Here is a 25,841-nt window from a genome sequence, read left to right as displayed (position 1 = left end):
CGTAGGTTCTTAACTGTGTAGCTTTTACTAGCGTTCATCCGACATACAACCTTCATAACATGCGCTTCTAACTTCCTGTATACGTCACGCGCACTGCACGTACACCCGTGAGTAGGTCAAGTTAAACACGTGACCTTTCATTCATTACAAATCCTTTCTTCAGTAAGATGACAGAGGACAGAATAAAAGATCTCTTAATGATGCTGTGGGTACCCTATAGCATCTTCCTGAGGGGAGTTCTTCAAATCCATTAAACAGAGGATGTGAGGGCTCCTGATCTAGTAATGCTGTTTTCCTCCGGGTTCATGTAGTGTACAGCTCTACCAACTGTCTCCGAGGGCTCCGTACAATCTTGCTGGCTGTATTCACTATTTTGGTGAGCTTGCTTTCGCTCCTAGCCCCTGAATTTCCGTACCAGCATGAGAAATTGTAAGAAATTATACTTCCCACTAGACTGGTTTAAACCAGCCTCAGGACTTCTTTGCTCAAGTCAAAGCCATTTAATTTCTTTAAAAGACACAATCTTATGTCCGCGGTGGCGTAGCGGTCTAAGCATCGGCTTGGTGTCGATGCAGTTGCCCACTGGGGACTGGGGTTCGCGCCCCGGTCTCGTCAGATCCGACTATGGCCGGACTCGATGAAGCAGCAATCATTGGCAACGCTGTCTTCGGGGGGGGGGGGGTGGAGTCGGCTTGTGTTCGTCATGTGAATGCGTCTTTGTGTGTGTCGGAAAAACAGTGGTTCGGCTTGGATTCGCCTTGTCACGAAAGTGGGGAGGCGTCTCCTTCGAGACTGCCGGCCGGAGAGATGCAGTTGGCGAACGCATGCAATACGAGGGTGGGTGTTTGAATTAAAATAGGGATCAATTGGCCACTAAATTGGGAGAAAAAAGGGAAAAATCAGAAATAAAATTATATTAAAAAAAAGACACAATCTTTGCATTGCCTTCTTAAAAATGTAGCTCATTAGAATTTAAGTTAGTGTCTAAAATCACTCCTAAATATTCAAAATACCTACCATCTCTACAACTTGGCCCTCAACTGTGATTGAATGACACAGTTTGCTCACCTCTATTGTTGACAACGAGTTTCTTTGTCGTGTTAGCCTTTAAGGAACAACTCCCTAGATAAAAAGTATTGGAGCCACAGTGCAAGTTGTCCATTGGTATCAAGTTTTAAAATGATGATGATAATAATAGTAATACATTTCATTTGTGGGCGCCTTTCAGAGGACTCAAGGACACCTTACAGAATTCAGTTAGAAAACAAGCAGCACTGTATCAGACAGCATAAAAATCAAAACAAAGCAGGGTAGACAATAAAAAGCTAACGCAACAGACAAGTATAAAATCACCACATGCACATAACTCGATGACACGTGGATCAGACTGAATATGCCAGTTTGAAAAGGTGCGTTTTGAGATGGGATTTGGAGGTTGAAAGAGAGTCAATGTTGGGGGGAAAAATGTCGTTTATTTATTTATGATTTAATAAAATGTCAGTCCTGGTGGTATTAAAAGCTGTTCTAAAATCAGTAAATAAACTTCTGTTATATGCCTCAGGCTGCTGGGCGTGTTTGGTAACTACATGCAGCGGCGTTAATGTAGCGTCCTCACTGCCCCTCTGTGCTGTGGAAGATGTAGGTGCCCTAGCATAACCCTTTCTAAGCAGTTGCATAAGATGTTGGTAAGAACAATGGGTCTACAGTCATTAGTTGAAGAGTGACTACTCTTCAGGGGCACTGGAATGATTGTCTTTCAGTTAGGCTAAGCAACTCCTAATTTCAATAAGAGATAAATTAATTTAGACTGACACAAAAGTATATTTCACTCAAGAAGATCACGGAGGTCGAGGTACGTCAGTGGCGTTCTTAGTATAACGTCAGCAACTTTGGTGCAATTAGAAATGTTTACCCCCGACACCGGTATTGTTGGGCGGGGTTTGGTTTTTCCCCTCTACTGGTTGGGTTTACAGAGGCTCCTCTCGGCGAGGTGCGTAATGTGAATATAATCGAACGCTCCTCATAGATCATTCTATTAACCAGCATGCAACGGGGTGACGTTTCTTTTTTGGGGTGGGATTTAATAGAGGCGTTGCCGCGTCTCAGCTTTACACCAGCGCAGTAACTATTCATTTACAGTCCTTCGCTCCCTCCAGCAGTTTAATACTCCTTATTTTCCTTAAAATCGCTGGAACAAGTGTTCGACATGGCCAACTACATCCACGTACCCGACGAGGCTCCCGCTGTTCCGAAAATAGATGTCACGGTTGACGAGAACGACTTCAGATCTGGTGCGCTGAGACTCATCAAGGAATTGAGACCTAATTGGAAGCCGTCTGCGGTCAAAATTAAGGTATCGGTTTTAATTATGTCAGTTTTTTGCCACGAGGTGGTCCAATATGAGCGCACCCGTCCCCGCTCGTCGAGGCCAGTGAAGTCCTCGCTACGCAGTTATATAATTGCAGTTTGCGCCCTTTCGAATCGAGCAGGGTCTGCGTCAACCCACCCCCGTTGCCATACTTCTGAATAACACAGGCCGCCTTGATAGAGCCATTTTATGCTCCCGGCCGAGCAACAGCTTCGGAGTAAAACTCGAGTCGTTGTAACGCGTGTTTACTAATAACCACTTGAATTTCACAAGCCAACTGCACTTAAATATCATTTTACTTCACACCGTTATTGTTGGGAAGGGTTTGGTTTTCCCCACTGATGAGCTGATGACCCAGATGTAAAATGGATATTTCTGTGTCTGATCGCCCAATATGCTAATCGCCATAGTGAACATGAATCTGAAGGAGAAGGTGCATATATTAGAAAATGATTGTGTGTGTGAGAGCGAGAGACGGAGACGGGGAAATCGGGCTGAAAGACTGCATGTCTGCAAAGATGCCCAGGACTTCTAAATTTCCAAGGTGAAGCAGTACCATGAGACAGAGATTGTTCAAATTATTTGCATTTAGGCTCGGAAGAGTGGGCTAATTAGCCAAGTACAGTTGGGGAGAAATAGGAGAAAAACATATTTGCATTTAGCTTTTGCCTAGGTCCTATGACCTACTCTTATGATAACGTGGAGAAAAACTCCACAAACAGGTTTTGATGAAAGTAAACAGAAAAGAACAGTTATCTTGATAGGGCAGGGGGGCATGAAGCCCCCTGACACAAGGGATGAACCCTAACCCCTTGATCAGAAAATCAGTGGCTTGTTGCTGGTGACAGGATGGGGGTGTGCCCCCTCTGGGTAAACACAGTCGTGAAGCGGGAGGGGGAATTTTGCCCATGCCTATATTCATCAATGACCACAAAGTGAGGACTCAGCAAATGCCAGACATTGCTACCTCAGACATAATAAAATTCCTGACATTTCTCTCATTCTCAGACAATCCCTGGTAGTGTAAACGATTGGGCTCAGAATGTTGTGACCCCCCCCCCTCCAGCACACCCCCTAGATAAAAAGGAATTAAAAAAAAATCTTTACTTTTCGTTCAGGACCAGTTCAGATTAAATCAGTCCAAACAAGCACTAATTTCCATGGCTGCTTTCACCCGTCTCTTTAGTCTTGCCAAAACCTAACTACTCTGAACTTATGTTGGTTTCAAAACAATTGAGAGCCTTCAGGGTAAGGGCTGAGGGGTGATGAGGTGAAGGACGGTGGAGCTGTTTTCATGTGTTGATCTTGTAGGTTAAAACACCTGCTTAAATAACTTTTGATGGATTTACTTGCTCAATCGTCTTCCCCTTTCTCTCTGTTAGTTCTTCACAGATGGGATCACCAATAAATTGCTGGGCTGCTACATGGATGGAGTCATGCAGGATGTAGTTTTAGTCCGCATTTATGGCAATAAAACTGAACTATTGGTGGACCGGGAAAATGAGGTAAAGAGTTTCCGGGTCCTCCACGCACACCGCTGTGCTCCACAACTTTACTGCACCTTCAACAACGGCCTGTGTTACGAGTTCTTACAGGGAACTGCCCTGGAGCCTGAGCATATTCGCAGCCAGCCAATGTCCAGGTTTGGAATATATAATATGTGACATAATATTGCTTTTGGAAGGAGCAGACTGTAATTTTGCCGATAGCTTTCAAACTTGTTCAGTTGAATCCATCAGTTTGGATTTAACAAGAGAAACCAGCAGTCTCTCACTGCCTTCTACCCCAAGGCGATAAATGCCTGCTCTCAAGCGCACACACACGCATGCAAAGTTGTACCCAACCCACTGCATTCCCTTAACTGCATTCCACCAACCCAATGGATTTCACGTCAGCAACCCCTTGCTATTTCTTCTGCATTGGTTTAAAGGGTTTCATTGTCTCATACTCCACCTTGCAGGCTTATCGCGAGGCAGCTGGCCAAGTACCATGCCATTCATGCCCACAATGGCTGGGTACCCCAATCAGACCTGTGGCTAAAGATGGGCAAGTACTTTGCTCTCATTCCCAAGTGTTTTCAAGACCAGAAGAACACAAGGTGAGAGCACATATTTAGACTATCAATTAATGGAATCTCTTATTGCGTGATGCCTACTATCTGCCAAATTTTTAATCAGTGTGAGTCGTTTCCTTGTACTTTAAGGTGACCATGGATCTTGAGAATGTTAGGTCAACACTGGCCTCGAAAGTGATACTCATTTTCATGGTTTGCTTTCAGTTCATGTCTTCCTCAATGAAATTTCAACAAAATTCATGTCAGCTTCTTTTTTAAAGCAGCCTCAAATTTGCTGTCCAACTAAAAAACAGAGTTGCAAATGAAGTGTTTGGCAACACATAGCTTTGTCTGAGCACACTGTATGTGTTCTTATAGACTGCTACACTGAACCCATAATTTTCTTATCAGTAAGTCAAACTTTCCAAACATTAACAACATGTCCATGAAACAACACAGGAGTATTGATTGTTAGTTTAGGTGTACATGTGGCATGTCTGGAATTCCATTCATAAACTTAATTGCTGTGTTCTCAACCTGCTAATCTGCAGTCAACATTCCAGAAATTTATATACAAATAAAACAAGTTGTATAGAAAACTCAGTGAGTGCAAGAACCGTTTGTTTAACTAGGTTTTTACATGTTGTACTTGTTAAATTTGGGGAACCCACCACCAAGTCGAGTGAAGTTTATTTGTATAGCCCAAATTCTAAAGGTAGTAGGATGGGTACTGAACTCGATACTTTTAAGGTGTATCAACCGAATTAAGTCAGTACTATAGAGTATCTACTCACGTTAGATCAATCGGTGCCAAATTTTGGTACCTTGAGCGGGTTGTGATTTAAAATAAATATGGATAAGATTCCTTATGAGCCTTTTGAAAAATCCCTCCTAGTTTACCGCTTGTTGCAAGTGTGCATCTGGGTGAGAGTATACATTGGAAAGGGAGACTACATTACCCCTCCGTTAAACCCACAGCTTGATCAAGTCCCAACACAGGGCAATGACAAGCTGAAAAATTTTTTTTTTAATCTTTTGTCTATTTCCCCCTTTTTCCTGACCCCGACTACAGTAACTAAACCTCACTGCTACAACTCCTAGATCAGGATATCACATGTGCTTCCTCCGCACATGATGGCATTCTCACACTTTGCCCTGTTGACTGTGAAAGGGTGGAGGTTGTAGGTACGGGTTTGGGAGGGGAGAGGGAGGTAGGGCGGGGTTTTATTTTGTGTGGTGTGTTACAACAAAATATTTTAAAATAGCAAAATGTTCTTGCTTGATAGATAGCAATTTTGAAATTGAGAAGTTTGGACTTTTTTTTTTTTTAAATACTTTTGTTATTACAGAGACAGTAAAGTACTGTCAGGGTACTGGTACTGAATTCCAGGTACTGGTATCAATTCAAATGTAAATGGTACCCAAAACGCTTTACAATCGGTACAGTATACTACATACAACACCCTCTAGCCTTGGACCCTAAACCCGAATGAGGAAGAAACTCCATAAGAAAAACCTTTGTCAGGAAAAAAATATGGGAGAAAGCTCAGGGAGTGCAACAGAGGAGGGATCCCTCTTCCAGGATGGACAGACATACGATAGGTGTCAAATACACAAAAAATAACAATGATAATGGAACATCATAGATTACACAGAGCAAGGTAATGCAGAATACATAATGCATAAATTTAGCAATTTTAAATGTGCTGGGTAATAAACTTAAGATTGCAAGGCAAATTTAGTGAATATGTGTCATCTAAGATAATGTCAGGAACCCCACAGATGTACTCGAGAGCCGGCGGGACCCTGCGCCACAATACCAGCTCTGCTCAGTGGGGCCCTGCAGAGAGAATAGACTTCACATACACACAAGAGGCAAGGCAGACTTCAACACAGCATTACAATTTCATTTAGCAGACACTTTTACAGGGGTTAAAGCAACAAAACAAAAAAATCCTGAGCCTGAACTTTTTTGTGTGTGTGTGTGGGGGGGGGGGGATGTTGTCGCCCTGTGGCGTGGACACATTCGCAGGGTCAAAAAAAACCAAAACATTATATGGAAATTAATGATTGCAGATTATGGTGGGCCTTTTGAAACTGCAATAACAAGAAAGGTCAGTAGGTGGCAATAATACTCGACCTCACTACTTTGTCCATGTTCTGGTTGGTGGCTTCGTCGACATTTAAGGAAAACATGCCGTTTTTTAGCTTTTACGAAATATGTCTTTTAAATTCTGGTGTTATGCTGTGTGTGTTCAAATAGCTGGCATGCTGATTAGATATTGTCAGTTTTGTCAAAGCAATTTTGTCTTCAGCTATTTTTTTGAATAAATTCGCCAGGGGTTGGGTGAGCTTGAAAGACAGATCGTGCTTTGTGATGAACGTGCACACGCATATTTTCAAGTCACACACACGGTCAGTTATTGATGCCGGTACATCAGCTGTGGTTGTTGCTCCCGGTAACCGCGTTGTGTGTTGGAGAGCATGAACAGCTGCTCTATGAGCGGGGTCTGACTCATGATGTGGTAGCACTTTTTTCCCGCTAGTTGCATATACTAGCTTTGTCGAGCACAAAGTGCAGAAGCAAGCACCTGCTTCTCTTAGCTTCTTAACCCAGCTACCAAAAGGCTTACCGTCCTTCCCTATGTCTTCTATTCACGGCCAGCGCCATTTATTTTTTAATCCTTTATCAACTAGGAGGGCATCTTCCCCAGGATTCATGAACTTACTCTCCATCCTACTCTCCTTCGACGTGACGTCTCTCTACTCGGGCATCTCTGCAGCATAGGACTCGGTTGACGCACATTTTTCCAAGACCCACCCCATTCTACTTCTGATTGGCTAATAATGTTAGTTTGAGAGCGGGAGAGCTGTGCTCCTCTCATATCATTGGCAGACGAACTCATAAACTCGAAAGTGATGGTGACGATATCAAGACTTTTTTTTTAATATAAGACTTTTTTTTTTTTCCCACAGCCAAACGCCGCACACCGGAAATCCGGCATGGTGCCGGAATACTTTAAGCCCTGCTTTTATCCAAAGCGATGTACAGCTCAGGGCATTAACAGAGCGAAAAGACGAGAGAAATGATGAGAGTGATGCCAAAGTTGTCATAGCTAAAACAAACAGTATACGTAAAAGCTATTTTAAATGAGAACAATGCAAAACACAGTCCCACCCTCCAGGAGGGTGACCAAGGGAAAATGGGATGCATCACAAACAAGCTTTGAAGTCATCAAGCGGTCAAAAGAGAGAGATGATCCATGGTCATCAAGACAGCCCATAAGAGAAGAAAAATTGTCCTGGAAAGCGAGAGAGAGGGGGACAGGCGCACAACATAGCCAAAAGTGCTCTGAGATGCAAACGAGGTTAGAAAGGTGCTATGCATTCAGAAAGTTAAGGAACATTCTCGTCGGCAGGTCAAAACTAAGAGATTACTGCTAAGACCTATAGTTATAAATACATTGAGACTGAGACCCTCCCAAAAGAGGATAGTTGTGACAAAGCTCAGAAGGAAGTCAAACTACCAAAGAAATAAGACTATTTGAAAGCTAATAAGAACAGATGGGTTTTTCAGTTTAGATCTGAACGTCTACCAAGTTATATTCTCTGATGGTGGCTGGGAGACTCTTCCAAAGAAAGGGGGTGCAGTAAGAGAAGGCTCTGCAGACTTCTTTTTAACTCTCAGGACAGAGAGGAGGCCTGCACTTTGAGAATAGAAGCCACGAGAAGGTACATTAGGCTGTATAAAATCTGACAAATATGAGGAGGCAAGCCTACTAATTATTTTGTAGGTTAAAAGTAAGCACTTTAAAGTCAAATCTAGCATGAACAGGGAGCCAGTGAAGGAAGGCTAGAATTGGCGCCATATGGTCAAACCTTTTTGTTTTAGTTAAACCTGCAATGTGGAACTTTTGTCTCCCCCTACTGGCGTTGACAGAAATTACACAAAACCTGTCAATGGGTGCTTAAAATGGTTACAGAAATACAAAGAAATTACCACAGGTCCCAGACAATAATCCATTTAGGTAGAGTAAATGTAATAGCTACATAGCCTACTCAAAATATTTTACGAATACCAACCTGCCCAAGAGCAGTACCGCAACATCCGTGTCTGTCCTTGGTCCCTTCTTTTCTTTCAGCGCTCTCCAACAAGGAAAAGCTACACCAATGGTTATCTGTGTTTGTCCTCACCATCGATTGCGTTCTTTTTTTTACTTTAATCCTTCCCCTGAATGCCAACTTCCTTTTTCCACGATGCCATGGGCTATGCATCGCAAATTTTGGTCACTCATTCATGGACGACCTGCGAGGGACATTTCATACGGACGTTTAGTAGGACGCGCTCACAACTCGCATCAGGTGCGCTGAGTCTGGACAGTTTCGTGCTCGTTTCTTTACAGCATCAGAAATTGCCCCATTGCTACTTCAGCTCTGGCAAAACAATCGTGTCTGTTGTTTTCCCAGACAACTTTAGATCTAACTTTCGTGTGATGAAAGCGTTCGCATGCCTCTGATTGGCTAACCCTAACTTCAACCAATCAGAGGCAGAGTTTGCCAGGTGCCATAAAGTGCATCACTACCGGTGCTCCAGCGCGGGAATGTCACACAGATTTAAAACTCCGGTATACTGCGACATAGAGAGAGGTTTACCTGGCGGTGATCGGCTTAATCAGCATTGTGTGAACTCGTTTGGCAAGGGCAGGAATGTAACTGACTTTCGTATATCTGTAAAAGTCCCACAGTCTAGCTCTGATATTCTAGCAGCAGCATTTTGAACTAGCTGAAGGTTTTTAGTGCTAGCGTGTGGCAGGCCGGAAAAAGGACATTGCAGTAATTTAATTTGAACGAAACAAACGCAAGGATCTCAGCATCAGCCATGGACAGTAAAGACAGTATTTTGGCAATGTTGCATAGGTGGAAAAAGGAGATTTCTCATGTGAAATTGAACAGATGGGGATTGATCAAAAATAACATTAATTTTTGGCTGTGGAACTTTTGGGAGATCATACAGTTGTCAAGAAATATTGTTTCTTGGTGATAATGGTGACTTTGTTTTTGTTGGGTTTATAACCAGCATCTATTTTGTCTTAATTAAATGGTAAGAAGTTAGATGACATTGAATATTTCTGATACGAGGATGATTGTCGGACTTGATGGTTCATACAGCTGATTATCAGCCCTCAATAAAAAATGAGCGGATATTGCACATGTTCTACAAATATGGGGCTTGCTGCTTTAGGTAGCTTCACATGAATTTTGGAATTTTTCCTCCTCCCCCCCCCCCCCAGGGAAAATTTTGAGGGTGATCCTTTTTAAACAAATCAAATGTCAGCAGGTATAAAGTTAAGTTTAGGCTTATGAGGTTTTGTTAATGTGCATACATAAATGACAAAATCTGTGGAGGCTTGTGTAACAGGTTAAGTAATTGTGTAATATTTGCTGAAATGCTCAAGTGAGAAAGAAATTTTAACTGAAAAGAGTGAAATCATTCACTTTAAAAATGTCAGTTAAATCAAGAGAAACAAAATGAATGGGAATGGATTCTACAGTCTTTACTGAAATTTATGTCTTGCTCCGGTTTTTGGCCTAAAGTAGAATTGCAGACTTCAATAATTGGGTAGAGATAAGAGAATGCAGATATATCAAAAAATGAACTGAAAGTACTTGATGATTTAGTATTCCTGACAGTGAAGCTTAATGTAATTATTGTTGTCATGTTGATAAAATATTTGGCTGTTCTTTGTTTTTGTTTTTTTTTGTTTACTGGAGACTTTTGTTTAATGGGCTGGAAATGGATTTTTAAACAATCTACAGTTAGGTTTTAAGTTGACTTTTCTGAATGATTAATTCAGTGTAGGACTGCCCCTTAATAGTCGACCAAACGTTAGTTGATGAGAGGCGTTTCAGTCGACCAGGTTTCCACAGGAAAAAAAAAAACTTGTGTGAAACACGGGGTTTTTTCATTTGAAAGGATGGGCATAGGAAGTGGTGAGCCTCCAGTTCCGACGCATTCAGAGTCATTATTCATCACCTCTTTCGTCGGTATCGTTATCAGGCTGCTCGCTTCGTGCGTGTGCTTGTAAAATTTATATTTTAAAGGCTCATTGTTACGGTTTTGTGTTTCTCTGTAATGTAGCACAATGTTACTTATAACTTTCTTTCTCAGCCCAGAACTCAAAACCATTTTCTGATGCCCCAATTAATATCACAAACATGTGACAACTAGCCGACAAATGGCTTGAAACGACGACTACTAGTTGAATGTTAAAATCTTTGGTCGGGGGCAGCCGAAATTCAGTGCGTGCTTTTATTTTTTGTTTGAGAAAGCCTCCAATTTGGCTAACATAGCACACAGCTGTGCCCGTTTTTGCTGTGGTTGTTAGTGCTTAGGAACTTGGGAGGTCTGCAGTTATCATGACTTTTTGTTTCTTAATGTATGTCTGTTATTGGGAGTGTTTTCTGTGCTGTAAACTGAAAACAGGTTGTTTTTTTGTTTATTCCCATGTTTGCAGTGGGACTAAGATATGCAGTGCACAGTTGATAAAATTGTAATTTCCCTTTCTCCCCGTCTCATCCTTTCACATTATTTCCCCTTTTCCAACTTCTTTCCTCCTTCTCTCCAATGTCTTGCATACTGTTTTCTTTTCTCCCCCTCTCTGAATCTCCCTGCACCCCACTCCCCACCCACGACCACTTCCTTTCTACCAACCCCCAGGCTGACTGTGGAGGTGCCCAACCCGCGACGCCTCTGGGAGGAACTGCTGTGGCTCCAGCACAGCCTGTCGGTGCTGGGCTCCCCCGTGGTCCTCTGCCACAACGACTTGCTCTGCAAGAACATCATCTATAATCCGGAAGCAGGTGAGTATACGGCGAGCAAAAATACGCCTCACAGAAGTAGATCTTGTTCCAAGATTGCATTGTGTTGTAGTGTTAACTGCACTGGCCCCACACCCAGGTAGGAATGCATTTCTACCTCACTTCTGCATCCCTAGTCACACTGCTCCTCCACTCATCATAGTTCAGCACAATTGGCTGCAGCCATAGAATTTGAACGGCGCGAATAGCAATTAATTATTTAATTGAACTTATAAGTTGGTACACAGTCAGCAACCATTTAATCTGTACTGTGCATAATTAACATGCTGTGTCCTCATTCAAAGTGGGATTAGTGAACAACCATCTCTGTAACCTTGTCATATCTGGTACTGGTTAAATTTCACTCCATTTACCATGTGCAGTGAATCACAGCTATCCATGAAGCAACTTAATGTTTAATCTGCCGTTCTAAGTCTATGTTCTGACTTGTGTGTTTGTCACTTTTCATCTCGGCAAAAAAAACAAAAACAAATTAGCACCATCAGACCCATAAGGAAGAGCCTCAAAATGCATACAGATTTTTAGTTTCACTAAAAAACGGCATGTCTCGGGTGCTTTAGGAATGTTGTTGGTTGTGCCGATGCTGTGAATGCTCTTGAATTAGAATATTATTTTAAAGTGGTCAAACTCCAAACACTCTAGACATTTACAAATCTCTTATAACAACAGACTTTGTGGGGGAGAGATTGTGAGTTGGAGGGAGGGATGGATTTTTTGGAGAGGGAGAGAAAGAAGTGGGGGTGGGATAGGAAAGGGGGAAAGTACAGGGTATCTGTGTTCGGGTTGAGGGGTGGAGGGATGTTTCGGGAGGGGTTGCAGAGCTGTCAGCCCCCTCGTCCACCCACGGCGAGGGGCGGGGCCCTTCTCACAGCTCCTTGTGTCTAGCCTTTCTTTCCCTAGGAATGACAGCAGAGGCTGTGGCTGCCCGGCCCCGCCCTTGAGGGGCAACAGAGAGAGACACGCTACACACACAGTCGGCTCTGAGGGCCCTCGTGTAGTCCGCCCCGCCATTCAGGCTAATCGGGATGAGTTCATGGCAGCACGTTCCTACCTGTCACTCTCCAATGCCACCAGTTGTCCCTTGGACTGCTTATTACCGGGCTACTTTTGATGCTGGTGACATCACAATTGTTGACTTATTTTATGGTTTGCACTTATTGTAAGTCACTACTTATGGTCAGCTCAACACCTGAAATGCTAATATACTTCCCGCTAGTAGTTCTACACATTGAAGTGTATTTACCCTAGCCTATCAATGTTAACTACTCATTATCCAACACTGGGCAGGTCATATTACTTGTTCTTTACGACGAGACAGGAGGGGATCAGCACTTCAATTTGAAGCTGTTTTCCGAATAAGAACCAGATGAGTTCTAGAACGTTAACTGCATATTACTTTTAAAATTGCACAATTCATCATGCTTCTACTGTGATGACCTGCCACTTCGGAATACATTATTACCAAGCCACACTTTAATTTGATCTTCACAACTGAACAAAAAGAACAATGGAGTCCAAGGACTGTAGTCGAGTCTTAATTCCTGCAGTACAAACCCTGCCTACTGGACCTGTCTAAATACCTGTTGTAGGATAAATGGGGAAGAGCTCCTATCCGTAATCATCCCACTCATTCTTGGTTTAATTCCCCCAGAGGTATTGAAAATCTTTGGTTTAGTAGCTATGATGCAACTCCTACTTCATATAAGTTAACTCAGTGGTAGTGGCTGAGTCGTATCTACTCTGTCAAGTGCAATGAGAGAAGAATAGAAGCCACCACTTCCTGAACTGTCAAAAACCACACAAATGGTATAGAATTTTTTTTCTTCTGTCAGAAGTTTTGTCTTCTCCACAACACTTGAAAATGAATGTGCTTTCACTTATAGCAAGTGCGTTGACCTTTTGCTTCTGTCTTTGTCTTTCAACCTCTTGTCACAGGCTTTTTTTTTCTTTTTCCCCTCTGCTTCTCTGGCTTCGGTCAGATGATGGCAAAAGTTCTGAGGCCATGAAACCTGCAGTTCTGCTGCAAACAGGAAGCCTCTCAAAGATTCTTTCATTTGCATAGAAAGCAGGGGGGAGGTGTTACGCTCACATTATTGGGTTCAATGTGGACCAATGAAAATGAGGCATTTGAGGGGAGTGTTTTGAAAAAGGGGAAGCGTGTGCGCAGCCTGTGTGCCTGCGAGGGAGGCGGGCGGGTGTTTGGCAGCAGGGCCTGATATTGCGACACTGCGTGAGAGATGAAGAGTGGCTGAAAGAGAGAGAGTGTGTGTGTGTGTGGATGTTAAAGGAAAGAATGAGCATGTGTGACAGATGTCTGCCCCAACCTTTTCATCTGCTGCACAGGGGGGCAATAGCCACTGACCGGAGGTGTTCAGTTGTGTCCCGCTAGGACCCACCCGCCGGCTGGTAACCCACCTCAACGTGTCTTTCTCTGTAGTCCAGCACCACCTCAAAAAACAGCAATGTTCCAATGACACTGCTAGGTCAAATGAGCAAGCCTAGCCTAGGGTGAAGATAGTGCTGTAAAAAGAGAGAAAAATCCCCCAATGAATTGATAAGAGGCAGAATTTGAATTCACAGTGTAAGGTGCCTCAGAATTCAAATTGACTAAGTTGCTCCATAAAATCCAGAGCTCGGAGACTGCAGCTCTGCAGGAGTAAGGCCTTGTGTTTTGAGATCTGCCCTTTCGTGCTGTTAACAGAGAATGCTTTGTGCTCTTTACTAACCTCTTTAGCTCATAGTTGCAGTGGGCTATATTAGCAATTGGGCAGCAACACATACTGTTGACATTTTGGCTTCACGTATTTCATTGGAAACACTGACTCGGCACTGATAAAATTTACATCGTCAAGGTCTGATGCCATTTTGAAGCTAAATAAAGTAATAGTGAGAGAGAGACGATGGAAAACGCAGTTAAAAGGGCTACAGTTTTTGTTCATTGCATCACCATTTTATCTTGCTCAGAAGTATATGTACATGTTCAAAACTAATCCAGAAAGTAAACACTTAACTCGCAACGGCGTTCTTGCTGTATAGGGATTTACACAATTCAGTAACACGTACACCAGCAGACTTGGTATCATCCTGATAAGTTGGTTACCTTTTACAAGAACAAGAACGTTCATGTAACAACATTTCAATTGTGTAGCCAACATGAAGGCTGATTTGTGAGTTAGCTGTTTTCTCGTTTCTCTGGGACAGCACAATGTTTGCTTGCTTAATTTAAATCAACATATTTCTTGGACATCAAACCAGAGTTTCTGCCTACTAGTTTATCCAAAGAATAATTTAGAGAATTTGCAAGGGAGTCTGAAGCTAGAATATCAAACTGTGTTGCTGTACAAATGCTTTCAGAGCTCACTGGACCTCAATAATGGGCTTTTTCATGTCTTTCTGTTTCACTGTTTCTCATTCCCCAATCCATTATGGAGTCTTCACACACGGCCTTTTTCATAGTGCATGACCTTGGCATGGTGCTCTTTCCTCTTATTCTCCGCATGATGTCAAAACAATTTTGTCCTGGAATGTTACATTCCAGGACAAAATTGAACGCAACACATAACATAATCTCAAGAATTAATGCCTACTGTCTCTATCGAACAGCTTTACCAAATATGCGAATCAGCCAATTTGTCAGTGGATTTATTTCAGTTTTCTGGGGGGAAAAAGTTGACAACTCACTCTTTATTGTGTTGCACCAGTAACTATGTGTCAACATTCAGTTGAAAGAATGCTTGGAAGTGATGTTTCCGTTCCAAAATTCTCATGGTTTCTCGTGCATGTATATCTGCACAATTGTCAACTTCTGTTATCTGCTCTGGGGACCAGTAGACGCTACTATCCCATTAATTTCATTGTGGAAACCAAGTCCAAACAAGTAGCTTACAGATTCTCCACAATCCCAAAGCACATTTGTCACAGTGAGGTTTAGTTCTTAGTGATTTTGGGGAGAGGAGCCTTATTCTTTTTATAGGGATCATTGTTTTTATGTATTTAATTGATATTAAAAGAAATAAATAGATGTTTACTTCTTCCTACTTTTATTCTGTACTCTACAATTAAACATTGACCTGACTTCCCCTGACTCCCCAAGGTCTTGTTTTTCTTTGAAGTGGGTGCATCCTCAGCAGTCGCAACGTGGGGATCAGCTGGGCCCCATCTCCTTTTTAAAGAGTATGGTAAATAAAATATGAACACCAAATTCAAGCTAATGAAACCTATTTAGGCTGGCGCAGTGGTTAGCATGGTCGCCTCACAGCAAGAAGGACCTGGGTTCGAGCCCCAGGGTAGTCAAACCTTGGGGGTCGTCCCGGGTCGTCCTCTGTGTGGAGTCTGCATGTTCTCCCACAGTCTAAAGAAATGTAGCTCAGGTGACTCGGCCATACTAAATTGTCCCTAGGTGTGAATGTGTGTGTGTCGGCCCTCTGATGAACTGGCGGCCTGTCCAGGGTGTCTACCCGCCTGCCGCCCAATGACTGCTGGGATAGGCTCCAGCATCCCCGTGACCCTGAGAACAGGATAAGTGGTTTGGATAATGGGTGGATGGATGACCTGGCTTCCAGAAACCGATTCTCTTGTTCTATTTATTTTAGTTTGATACTGCTCATGTATACAATAGTGAAGTGTCTCACCCTGCCCGACTGGCCTGAATTTGCCTTTGTTTACACCCATGGTGTCATAACTATGTCTGTGGCTCAAGCTGTCACATTCTGTGTTTGGGCTCCTACATTTTGTAGGGGCAATTTTGCAATGAGCAGCATTGAGAACAATGGGGAAGAGGGAAACGTTGCTGGTGGTGACAGCAGATCCCTGGGGCAGCTAATGTTGAAGTCCGACTACTCCTGAACTACTGTGATGGTATATAAGCTTAAAAAGAGAGAAGTTGTGTTCTATAGAGGGTGGCACGGTGGAGTTTGCATGTTCTCGTGTCGGCGTGGGTTTTCTCTGGGTGCTCCGGTTTCCCCCACCATCAAAAAGACATGCATGTTAGGGTTAATACTGCTGTCTGTGCCCCTGACCAAGGCATGGCAAGACGAACTGGAGTTGGTCCCCAGGCGCTGCACGGCAGAATTTCCCAACGGGGATCAATAAAGTAATAAAATAAATAAATTAAAATATATATACACTACCGTTCAAAAGTTTGGGATCACCCAAACAATTTTGTGTTTTCCATGAAAAGTCACACTTATTCACCACCATATGTTGTGAAATGAATAGAAAATAGAGTCAAGACATTGACAAGGTTAGAAATAATGATTTGTATTTGAAATAAGATTTTTTTTACATCAAACTTTGCTTTCGTCAAAGAATCCTCCATTTGCAGCAATTACAGCATTGCAGACCTTTGGCATTCTAGCTGTTAATTTGTTGAGGTAATCTGGAGAAATTGCACCCCACGCTTCCAGAAGCAGCTCCCACAAGTTGGATTGGTTGGATGGGCACTTCTTTGAGCAGATTGAGTTTCTGGAGCATCACATTTGTGGGGTCAATTAAACGCTCAAAATGGCCAGAAAAAGAGAACTTTCATCTGAAACTCGACAGTCTATTCTTGTTCTTAGAAATGAAGGCTATTCCATGCGAGAAATTGCTAAGAAATTGAAGATTTCCTACACCGGTGTGTACTACTCCCTTCAGAGGACAGCACAAACAGGCTCTAACCAGAGTAGAAAAAGAAGTGGGAGGCCGCGTTGCACAACTGAGCAAGAAGATAAGTACATTAGAGTCTCTAGTTTGAGAAACAGACGCCTCACAGGTCCCCAACTGGCATCTTCATTAAATAGTACCTGTTAGAGCCTGTTTGTGCTGTCCTCTGAAGGGAGTAGTACACACCGGTGTAGGAAATCTTCAATTTCTTAGCAATTTCTCGCATGGAATAGCCTTCATTTCTAAGAACAAGAATAGACTGTCGAGTTTCAGATGAAAGTTCTCTTTTTCTGGCCATTTTGAGCGTTTAATTGACCCCACAAATGTGATGCTCCAGAAACTCAATCTGCTCAAAGAAGTGCCCATCCAACCAATCCAACTTGTGGGAGCTGCTTCTGGAAGCGTGGGGTGCAATTTCTCCAGATTACCTCAACAAATTAACAGCTAGAATGCCAAAGGTCTGCAATAGTGTAATTGCTGCAAATGGAGGATTCTTTGACGAAAGCAAAGTTTGATGTAAAAAAAATCTTATTTCAAATACAAATCATTATTTCTAACCTTGTCAATGTCTTGACTCTATTTTCTATTCATTTCACAACATATGGTGGTGAATAAGTGTGACTTTTCATGGAAAACACAAAATTGTTTGGGTGATCCCAAACTTTTGAACGGTAGTGTATAATAAGGGAACTATCTCCTTAGGGCATCCCCTCAAACCACTTCCTTGGTTGGCTGTTCAGTGGTGGAAAAAATGACAAGGGGAAAAAACAATGGTGGAATTCCCACAACCGACTTAAAGGTTTGTGTTCTGAGCTTGTGGGTTGTCAACTTCCTCCCAAAATTTTAACCGTGTTGTATTTATCACTAAAAGAGGGCATGTTTGTGCATGTGTAGGCCCCACCCCCTTTTTTTTTAGATTTTTGGGTGGAATGCCTCTTTTTTGAAGCAGTCTTAATATGTTAGCCTTGTCTTATTTCTTTGCTCCTTGCCATTACTTTCTTCTGCCTCCCCCCCATTCCCCTCAAAATGCAAGCTCTTACTCCTCTATCCCTAGAATCATCTAACTAGTCTTGACTGTCCAGTCATTCATGGAGATAGATGTCACATGAAAAGCCTTGAGATTCCTTGAGTTATCGAAGGAAAAGCACAGCATAATCATTTTGGCATCCATTCCTGTGTCTCGCTCTAAACAAGCCTCCCTTTCTTTCCAGGCAATGTCAAGTTCATTGACTACGAGTACGCTGGTTACAATTATCAAGCCTATGACATTGGGAACCATTTCAATGAGTTTGCTGGTAAGTGTAGCCCCCGATTATTGATAACAGTGAAATAGTGCTTGTATGATCTGTTCGACTGCAGAGTTATTTGAAAACTAATAACAAAAAACAACAAAAAAAACCCCATTTGATAAGACATCGTGGGTGGAAGTGGAGTTTTAAAATTTCTGTAAAGTGGATCCAGGGCTGTAAATTTTCATATTGTCAGCTGCAAAAGTTTTATAACCTACCAATCTTGCTTATCACTTCTAGTTATCCGCTGCCAAGTCATTTTGTGAGAGCAAAGTCATCATTTTCAAATGAGTCTCAATGTGATGAAACCCCATATAGTCATACAGTGATGTAAATATTTAAAGTTATAGTTCAATATTTGACTATCTCTACATCACCCAACAAGGTACATCAAACTGGGGGGAAAAACTAAAGCTTTAATCAATGTGAAGAGTGCACTGTTGGTTCTGTTAAGACTTAATTTTGCTGAAAGTGAAATTATCGTGTTTTATCATATGACCCGAACCCCTGAACCTTGTAATTTTGCCTGTTTGTGTTTTCCAGGCTTGAATGAGGTGGACTATAGCTACTATCCGGAGCGGAGCTTGCAGTTAGAGTGGCTCCGCTCCTACCTTGAGGCCTACAAGGAGCACAAGGGCCAGGGCACATGGGTCACCGACAGAGAGGTGGAGATCCTCTATGTGCAAGTCAACCGATTTGCTCTGGTAAGAATCTGTGTGCTGCATGGAACTGAAGCAGTGGAGAGAGGTTTCTTTGTCTGTTCTGCATCCGAGCTCGTCTAAGTTTTTAAAGAGTCAAGACTATAATCGCAAGGAAGGGCAAAATTCCTGTCTTGCAAAGAACACGTGTACCCCTTGCATACCAGACCAGTGACCTGGTAAATAAACCTGTCAACAGTCTGTGCAAAAGGGCCAGCCCTGGTTAAGATTAGAGAAGAGACCCTATGTGATCCGAGTGTCGAATCAAACCCCTTTTGATGACAGTACAGGCTGACAGTCCACAGGATGTGACTGTGTATGGAGGTTGATTTGAATTGCATCAACATCCGTGGGAATTGGATTAGCATACCTAATTATAAACCAGGGTGTTTGTGTGTGAAAGGAGTATCGGTCAGGTCTCAAACCAGTTCTGCTAGGCTGACATAATATCTAATAGGTGCCTCCTCATTGTTGTATTTTTATGGTTCAACAGCATCTCTACAGATTCATGTCAGCTGCACTTTTGTTATGTCAAGTCAGTCAAGCTAAAACTTGATCATAAGTACGCATTGGAACATAAAAGTGTTAATCCATTGCCCAACACAAATGGTAGGGTAGCAGCATGCAAGATTTTCATACTGCACAACTGAAACGACTTGCTATCACAGAACACAGTTATTTCTGAGGGGGAGAGTGAGTTAGTGAGATAAGCTGGCGGAGGCGTTAAGACTTACATACCCAGTTTGAGAAACAGAATTGGGCAAGAAAAAGTCCTGCTACTCCAAGAACAAAATACACAAGTACTGGTGAGTACCGGCTGACTTCAAGCACTGGCTACAGTGAGCCACAGAGATGAACGTTTCAATGTTACTAAAATGTCAAGATCTCCGTGAAAATTGCCTATGGAAATTAAGATCATTTGAAGCTCGTATAATTGGATTATTGGATGCAATAAAGAAGCCCTGACAGGTAAAACCTTAATGATTAGAACTTAGCGAACCAGTACATTTGTGACTGAGTCTTGAACTGGTTTTAATGTTTGGAACTAGAAGTGTGGGGTTAAGCTAGTAGTCCATGGAAAAGTCAAGTTTTCAAACATGGGTAAACACCCCCAGGGCATTGGGTTGGGTGTGGGTTTATGTTTAACCTTTGTTGTCCTACACAAACTTTTTTCTTTGACAGTCCTCCAGGGTGGAGGGGGTTTTACTGAACAGGATCATTTGGAAGAAAATGTCACCAGACCCGCAGGGACTCTAGAAAAGTGCATTGTCAGAAGCTATTCAAGTCTGCTCTCTATGTATTGCCCCTGCAAAGTGCTATTGGTTGCCATCCTGTTCAAAGTAACTAGGTACTTTGAGGCAAACTAGCTAGGTCAGAATAATCAAGCAAATGTATTGCTTTTTGCATTTTCGGTCTCTTACACATACCTGACCCAATGAACTTTTTCGGTTGGGAAGTGGCTGAAATACCAATCATAAATCAAACTAGTGCCTGCTAAAAAGCAGCAGGTCCTTGGAGGAAGTTGAATCATTCAGTGTGTAGGCTTAGAATGTGTTAAGAGTTGACTGAATGTTGTTTTTTGTTTTTTTTTTGTGTAGAAATAGGGAAGGATGTCATAGCGGTAGTACAGGAACCTGCAGTATTTAAAAATTATGATGGTATCCATTTCAACGCCGAAATAAAATTTCTGTGCCACATCGATTTAAACTATTGGCCAGCTGTTTTTCTATTCAGTTTAACAGTGCACACCTGCCTATTTGGTCAGAGAATTAAAATTTTACTTTCTATGAAAGTTTCGGGCTGTGACGTACATGTAACCTGATCCTCTTGGAAGTGGGAGAACAAAACAGGATGGCAAGCATGGGACCACCATCTAGCCATTTAGTACTGAAAAACATGCCACCATGACAGCATTTTGGTTTCCGACTTCAGTGGGTGGCATGGCTCAGGAGGTACAGCAGGTTGTCTAGTAATCGGAAGGTTGCTGGTTCGATCCCCAGCTCCTCCAGAGAGTGTGTCAGTGTCCTTCAGCAAGACACTGAACCCCTAACGGCTCCTGATGAGCAGATTGGCGCCTTGCATGGCAGCCTCCACCATCAGTGTATGAATGTGTGGCATACATTGTAAAGCACTTTGAGTGGGCTGGTAGACTAGAAAAGTGCTATATAAATGCAGTCCATTTTACCATTTAGTGTGAATAGGGAGAACCAGCAAATTTGAATGAAGTGACCTGCAGAATTTGCTTCAAGAAGATCACTGCCAGTGATGGAAACACTTCACATTTGCGTTTCCATATGATAAGAATCATAATCATAATCATAATAATAATGTCCTGGTGGTATGAGGGCACTGTTGGGATAGTATGGGGGAAAAAAATGATACTGTCCAACCGTAACATAGACCTAGTTTGCAGGGGTTAGGACTGCTCAGAAGGGCGAGTAGATCTCACCCTTCTGAGCAGTCACACAAATAGCTGAGTATGTTTCACTGACCTGTACAACAAAGCTTAAGAGGTAAAGTCAAGCTAAAGGTGCACGAACTGTTCAACATGAAAATCACTTAAGTTGCAGAGGACAGTAAAACTAGAGCCCAGAGGTGTTGTTATTGAGAGTATCCAGGATTAGTTCAAGTTGTTTGCTCAACAAACAGACCCAGCCACAAGGTGAGTAGCTTACATCCTTCGCTATCTGTTCTGATTGGTGAATGGCATAGAGGGGCTTTGTTGGTAACAACCAGTAACCCACAATCACCAACACCCGTGTTGTTTATCGTCAAGGAGAAAAGAGGGCAGTGTGGAGGATGGGCCAGTGAGTTAAGTGTGATTGTATTTGTGTCATTGATTTGTTGTCGTTACTGGCCTTTGGTTGACTGAACTGTGTTGTAATATGTTGATTTTCTTTCTCTTTTCCTGTTACCTTCTCTCTCTCTCTCTCCTTTCTTATCACTGCCATTTTCTCTATCAAGGCATCGCATTTCTTCTGGGGTCTGTGGGCTCTGATTCAGGCCAAGTTCTCCACCATCGACTTTGACTTTTTGGGGTACGTCACCACCTTTTTAAAATATGCAAACGGAATTTCTAAACTCCTTCACATAGTTCAATTTTTTGAACCTCCTTGTGGAAGTTTAATCGAACACAAAGTTGCTGGAACACTTTTCCTCTAGCAATACATATTTGTACAACTAGTCGTTAGCAATTATGTACATTGTCATGTTTTGGAACAAAATGGTCTTGTATTTAGGTTGGTATGACTTCCTGGATTGCTACAGTAGGACAACAGTGACATTTCTGGACTGGTACTTAAAAGGCTCAAGTCTTATATTGAAGTGTTGGTTTTTATCTCACTGTTGTTGCTGGTTTGCTCTCTGTCTCTTCTCTTAGATATGCAGTCCTCCGCTTCAATCAGTATTTCAAGATGAAACCAGAGGCAGCTGCACTGAACTTTCCAGAATAACGGCCTCAACCCCCACCCTCTCCCTCCATTCATTCTCTGGTTCTCCTCTTGTCCCTACTACTTCACCTTGCTCTGTGATCCACACAATGACTGTAGAGCGCCCTCTAGGGGTCTGCATAGTGAAGTGCCAGACTAAGTGTCGTTCCTGCCCGGTGCCTTTTAATTTGCTCTCCATCTCATTGTTTCTACTGACCGAATTACTCAACAATATCTGAACTCTTCATCATCTTAGTCCACAGCGTCTGTAGTTGGGGCATATGTCAAGTAGAAAACTAGCTCTTGGAAGCTCACTACTGTCCTTTGGTCTAAAAACCACATGACTACCAGTGACATTAATATTAACAATGCTTCCATCAATTTTTATATGAATACGACGTTAATGGGTTGAATATGTCTGGTGCTTTTTCCCGGCTGTTCAAACCCGTTTTACGCTGTAGGGACTGTGGCATATGTCCTTGTTCACTGCCCGTTTGGCATTCACTTGGTTGACTGGCAAGTTGTCAGTCTTGGTCAGATCTAGTTCGATCTGTCTGTATCAGTTTTGCACTTACTCAAAAGGAAGCACTACAAGAGCCAACCTAGCTGATGACCAAATTCTTGAATAGCAGAAGAGCAACAATTTGTTTCCACGTAAGAACCAAGTCGAAACAGTGCTGCGCCAAAATTGATGTTCTTGCTTTGGAAAAGGGCAGTGCCCTTCCTTAACCCCCATTGTGACTTTGCCCTTTGTCTTTCCCACAGTTTTAATGGTGTACTGGAATAGTCACGTTAGTCACTAGTTGGTGAAGGTCTGCTTGCAGTGTCTGTTTGGCTTTGCAGACTGAAAGTAGCAACTTGCAAGGACCAACCATATTTGTTAATGTCTAAACTCTCCCCCTGAGTTCAAGAGACCTCTTCTGTGCAGAGAACTGGACTGTCATTTGACTCAAGGGAGAGTTGTTGGGATAACACTAATGCTGCACTGACTGTAATGTAGGCGTCACGGAAGCATCACGTTTATTTGATGAGTGGGATTTTGCCGTGACCTTGATTGTTCAAGAACAACTTTGCACCAGTTTGTTTATTTGAACATTTCATCTTCACATGGTAGAAAAAGAACTGAAGTTGTGGACACACTGTTTGTTGGACAGCGTCATGGAGTGACTTGTTTTTCACACTGTAGTTTGAGCTAAGCCTCACTGGGTAAGACCCAAGTCCAGACAGATCCGATAGCAGTTGTGGTTAGAACATTAGAACAGGTTTCCTACAGTGGAAGTGGGCAAAGTCTTGAAAACTGAGGGGGAACAGAATTTTATAATATCTAGGTCAGCAGAGGTTTACAGGTCACAAAAAACAATGGGAGGTTACTGCTGATCAATCCCTAAGAACTTATGACTGCACAATCTATTTACTTGCACACAAACTGACATTTTGTATACTGTAATGATGGTATAATCGTCAGCTTTAGCATTATTTGGACTTTTGCACAGTTAAGTTGTCCAGAAATTAACATCAACATGGATCATATTAAACTGTAGTTGAAAAAGTTTGCAATTTCGAAATGGAAAACGTGTAGAAATCCTGTTGTCCATATGGAAGGAACTCTGGTCTAATCGTGGTCTGAGAGAGCAGTATGTATTCAAAGGGGCAGGTGACTCGCCTGTGAGCGGTTTCTCTTTTGGTGCTGAAGTAGACCCCTCGTAGTTCACACAGCAGCTTGCCATCTCTGAATGGAGGACCAACAACTTTGGTTATTGTCTTTCTCTGTCCAAATTAATTTCCATCCCTACCACGATACTTAACTTTTTGTGTATCGTTTGTTTTTGTTTTTTTAGTAGATTTAGCTTATTTGCGACAGTTATGTGATTTCATCTCTTGGTTTCAAAATTGAGCCTACACCAAAGTGCTTTTTTTGTTGTTGCATGTATCTAACGCACATTGTATTTTTTTCATTTAGCAAGAAAAAGACATATAACAACTAAATATACTTTTTAAAATGGCAGTTTTTATACTTATTTAAATGAAAGTGTTTGGGAGAAAGTCTTAGAGAATATGTTGGTGTTTGATAATGCAGCTACAGATGACTTTTGGGCAAAATGTTTCCAAAAAGGGTATTGAATATCTCGAATGCTTACAGAGCATGTGATGTAGCCTACTGAGGTACTCCAACAATCTGAAATCCCCTCTCCCACAGTAGTTTCATTGTTAAAAAAACATCTCGCCATTTTGCCCAGACGCCCTCTGCTGTGACAACACTGCCTCATGCGGAGAGCTTTAGTGACTAGTAGGTGGTCCCATGGCCAGTTAACCTACCATATTCAGGGATCACCAAAGATGAAGGCATAGACATGGCAGTCTTACTCGAATGCCTGGGAAAAGTCTCGATTTGTACTTTGCCTTTGAATTTATGAAGTTCGGACATGTATCAATACTCCTGACTTATAAATATTTGCTGTCCGTCTTTCATAGCGGGAAGTCAGATGGGCCTGAAATGGTTCAGTTTGGACATAATCCTAGCTTAAAAAAAAAAACTGTACAGGCGTACTCCGGCTCTTGATGTTGATGTAAATCCTCTGTCCCTTTTTGATTGGGGGAAAATGGCTGCCACCACAGTGTGCACCAGTCGAGCTGGAATTGGGTCTGGGGAGATTAATGTTTCTGTTTGGTGTCTTGTCGCTATACTGTCAAGCCATGTTCACGCAAAAACGTGCACTCAGTTTGTCAAATTCTACTGCCACATAATTGTGTCAGTCAGGATATTTTGATACATACTGTTGAGATATCCTCTTATGATTTCTAGCCGTTTTCTGGTGTCTTCTTCCCACCCGTCTCAGAACAGTAAAATTAATGCAAAACCACTGAAATGTCATCTCATTACTTCTTAAAATATAAATCCCCCACTACACTTTGGGAGTATGTGTATTTAACGTGATAAAGCAGCATCACTTGGTTTAAGCCTTTCGTTTGGTTGCTGTTGCATATGTTTATATGTACATTTAAGAAAAACATGTCTTTGTGTTAAATGTGAATGAATGTACATAACAGGTGCACTTTGTAATTTCTTTTCTAAAAGTCTCATTAAAGTTGATTAGTTACCTTGGATTTAAACTGTGAAATGTATCATTTTAATATAGGCCACTGTAAACATGCTTTAAAACAATAAAGTATATTTACCCTATACTGACTATTTCTCTTATTGTTTCACCTCTGGGGGGCAGTTAAAAAGGAAAAAAAAAAACCAGACACATTCTCTAATGCTCTGATAGACCAATGACTTTTGGACAACATGCATTATAGTTGCCACCAGGAGATAAATGGAAAAACTGTTGAGAATGTCATGCAACTGCTGTAAACCACTTTTCAGACATCTTCCAAGGCTGCACGGAAATGTTTCAAACATTTTAGATATTGTTAAAGGAATGTATGGGAGTGTTGCTTTTTTGTCCCGAATTTGGGTTACATGGATTTGCTGACTCACAC

The 25,841-nt window shown here is 42.1% G+C and overlaps 1 protein-coding gene across 1 annotated transcript; it reads left to right on the top strand.

Moving 5' to 3' along the window:
• The first annotated feature begins 2,084 nt into the window (after positions 1-2,084).
• On the top strand, positions 2,085-25,545 carry etnk1 (ethanolamine kinase 1). The gene is made up of 8 exons (XM_056275967.1): positions 2,085-2,353; positions 3,751-4,010; positions 4,329-4,466; positions 11,140-11,282; positions 18,155-18,238; positions 18,776-18,936; positions 21,895-21,968; positions 22,310-25,545. The coding sequence occupies exons 1-8, from the start codon at positions 2,207-2,209 to the stop codon at positions 22,380-22,382; spliced, it is 1,080 nt and encodes a 359-aa protein (XP_056131942.1). The 5' UTR covers positions 2,085-2,206; the 3' UTR covers positions 22,383-25,545.
• Positions 25,546-25,841: the final 296 nt, after the last annotated feature.

This window comes from Lampris incognitus, chromosome 3 (genome assembly GCF_029633865.1).
Source record: "Lampris incognitus isolate fLamInc1 chromosome 3, fLamInc1.hap2, whole genome shotgun sequence".
Lineage (NCBI taxonomy): Eukaryota > Metazoa > Chordata > Actinopteri > Lampriformes > Lampridae > Lampris > Lampris incognitus.
Note: the sequence above shows the minus strand (reverse complement) of the source record. Positions and strands in the feature narration are given on the sequence as shown.

Bases quoted from the DNA above. Each gene is read 5' to 3' on its own strand.
- etnk1 (XM_056275967.1), top strand. From the start codon at position 2,207: ATGGCCAACTACATCCACGTACCCGACGAGGCTCCCGCTGTTCCGAAA. The intron at 2,354-3,750 runs GTATCGGTTTTA...TCTCTCTGTTAG, and splicing joins CGTCTGCGGTCAAAATTAAG to TTCTTCACAGATGGGATCAC. The intron at 4,467-11,139 runs GTGAGAGCACAT...ACCAACCCCCAG, and splicing joins CAAGACCAGAAGAACACAAG to GCTGACTGTGGAGGTGCCCA.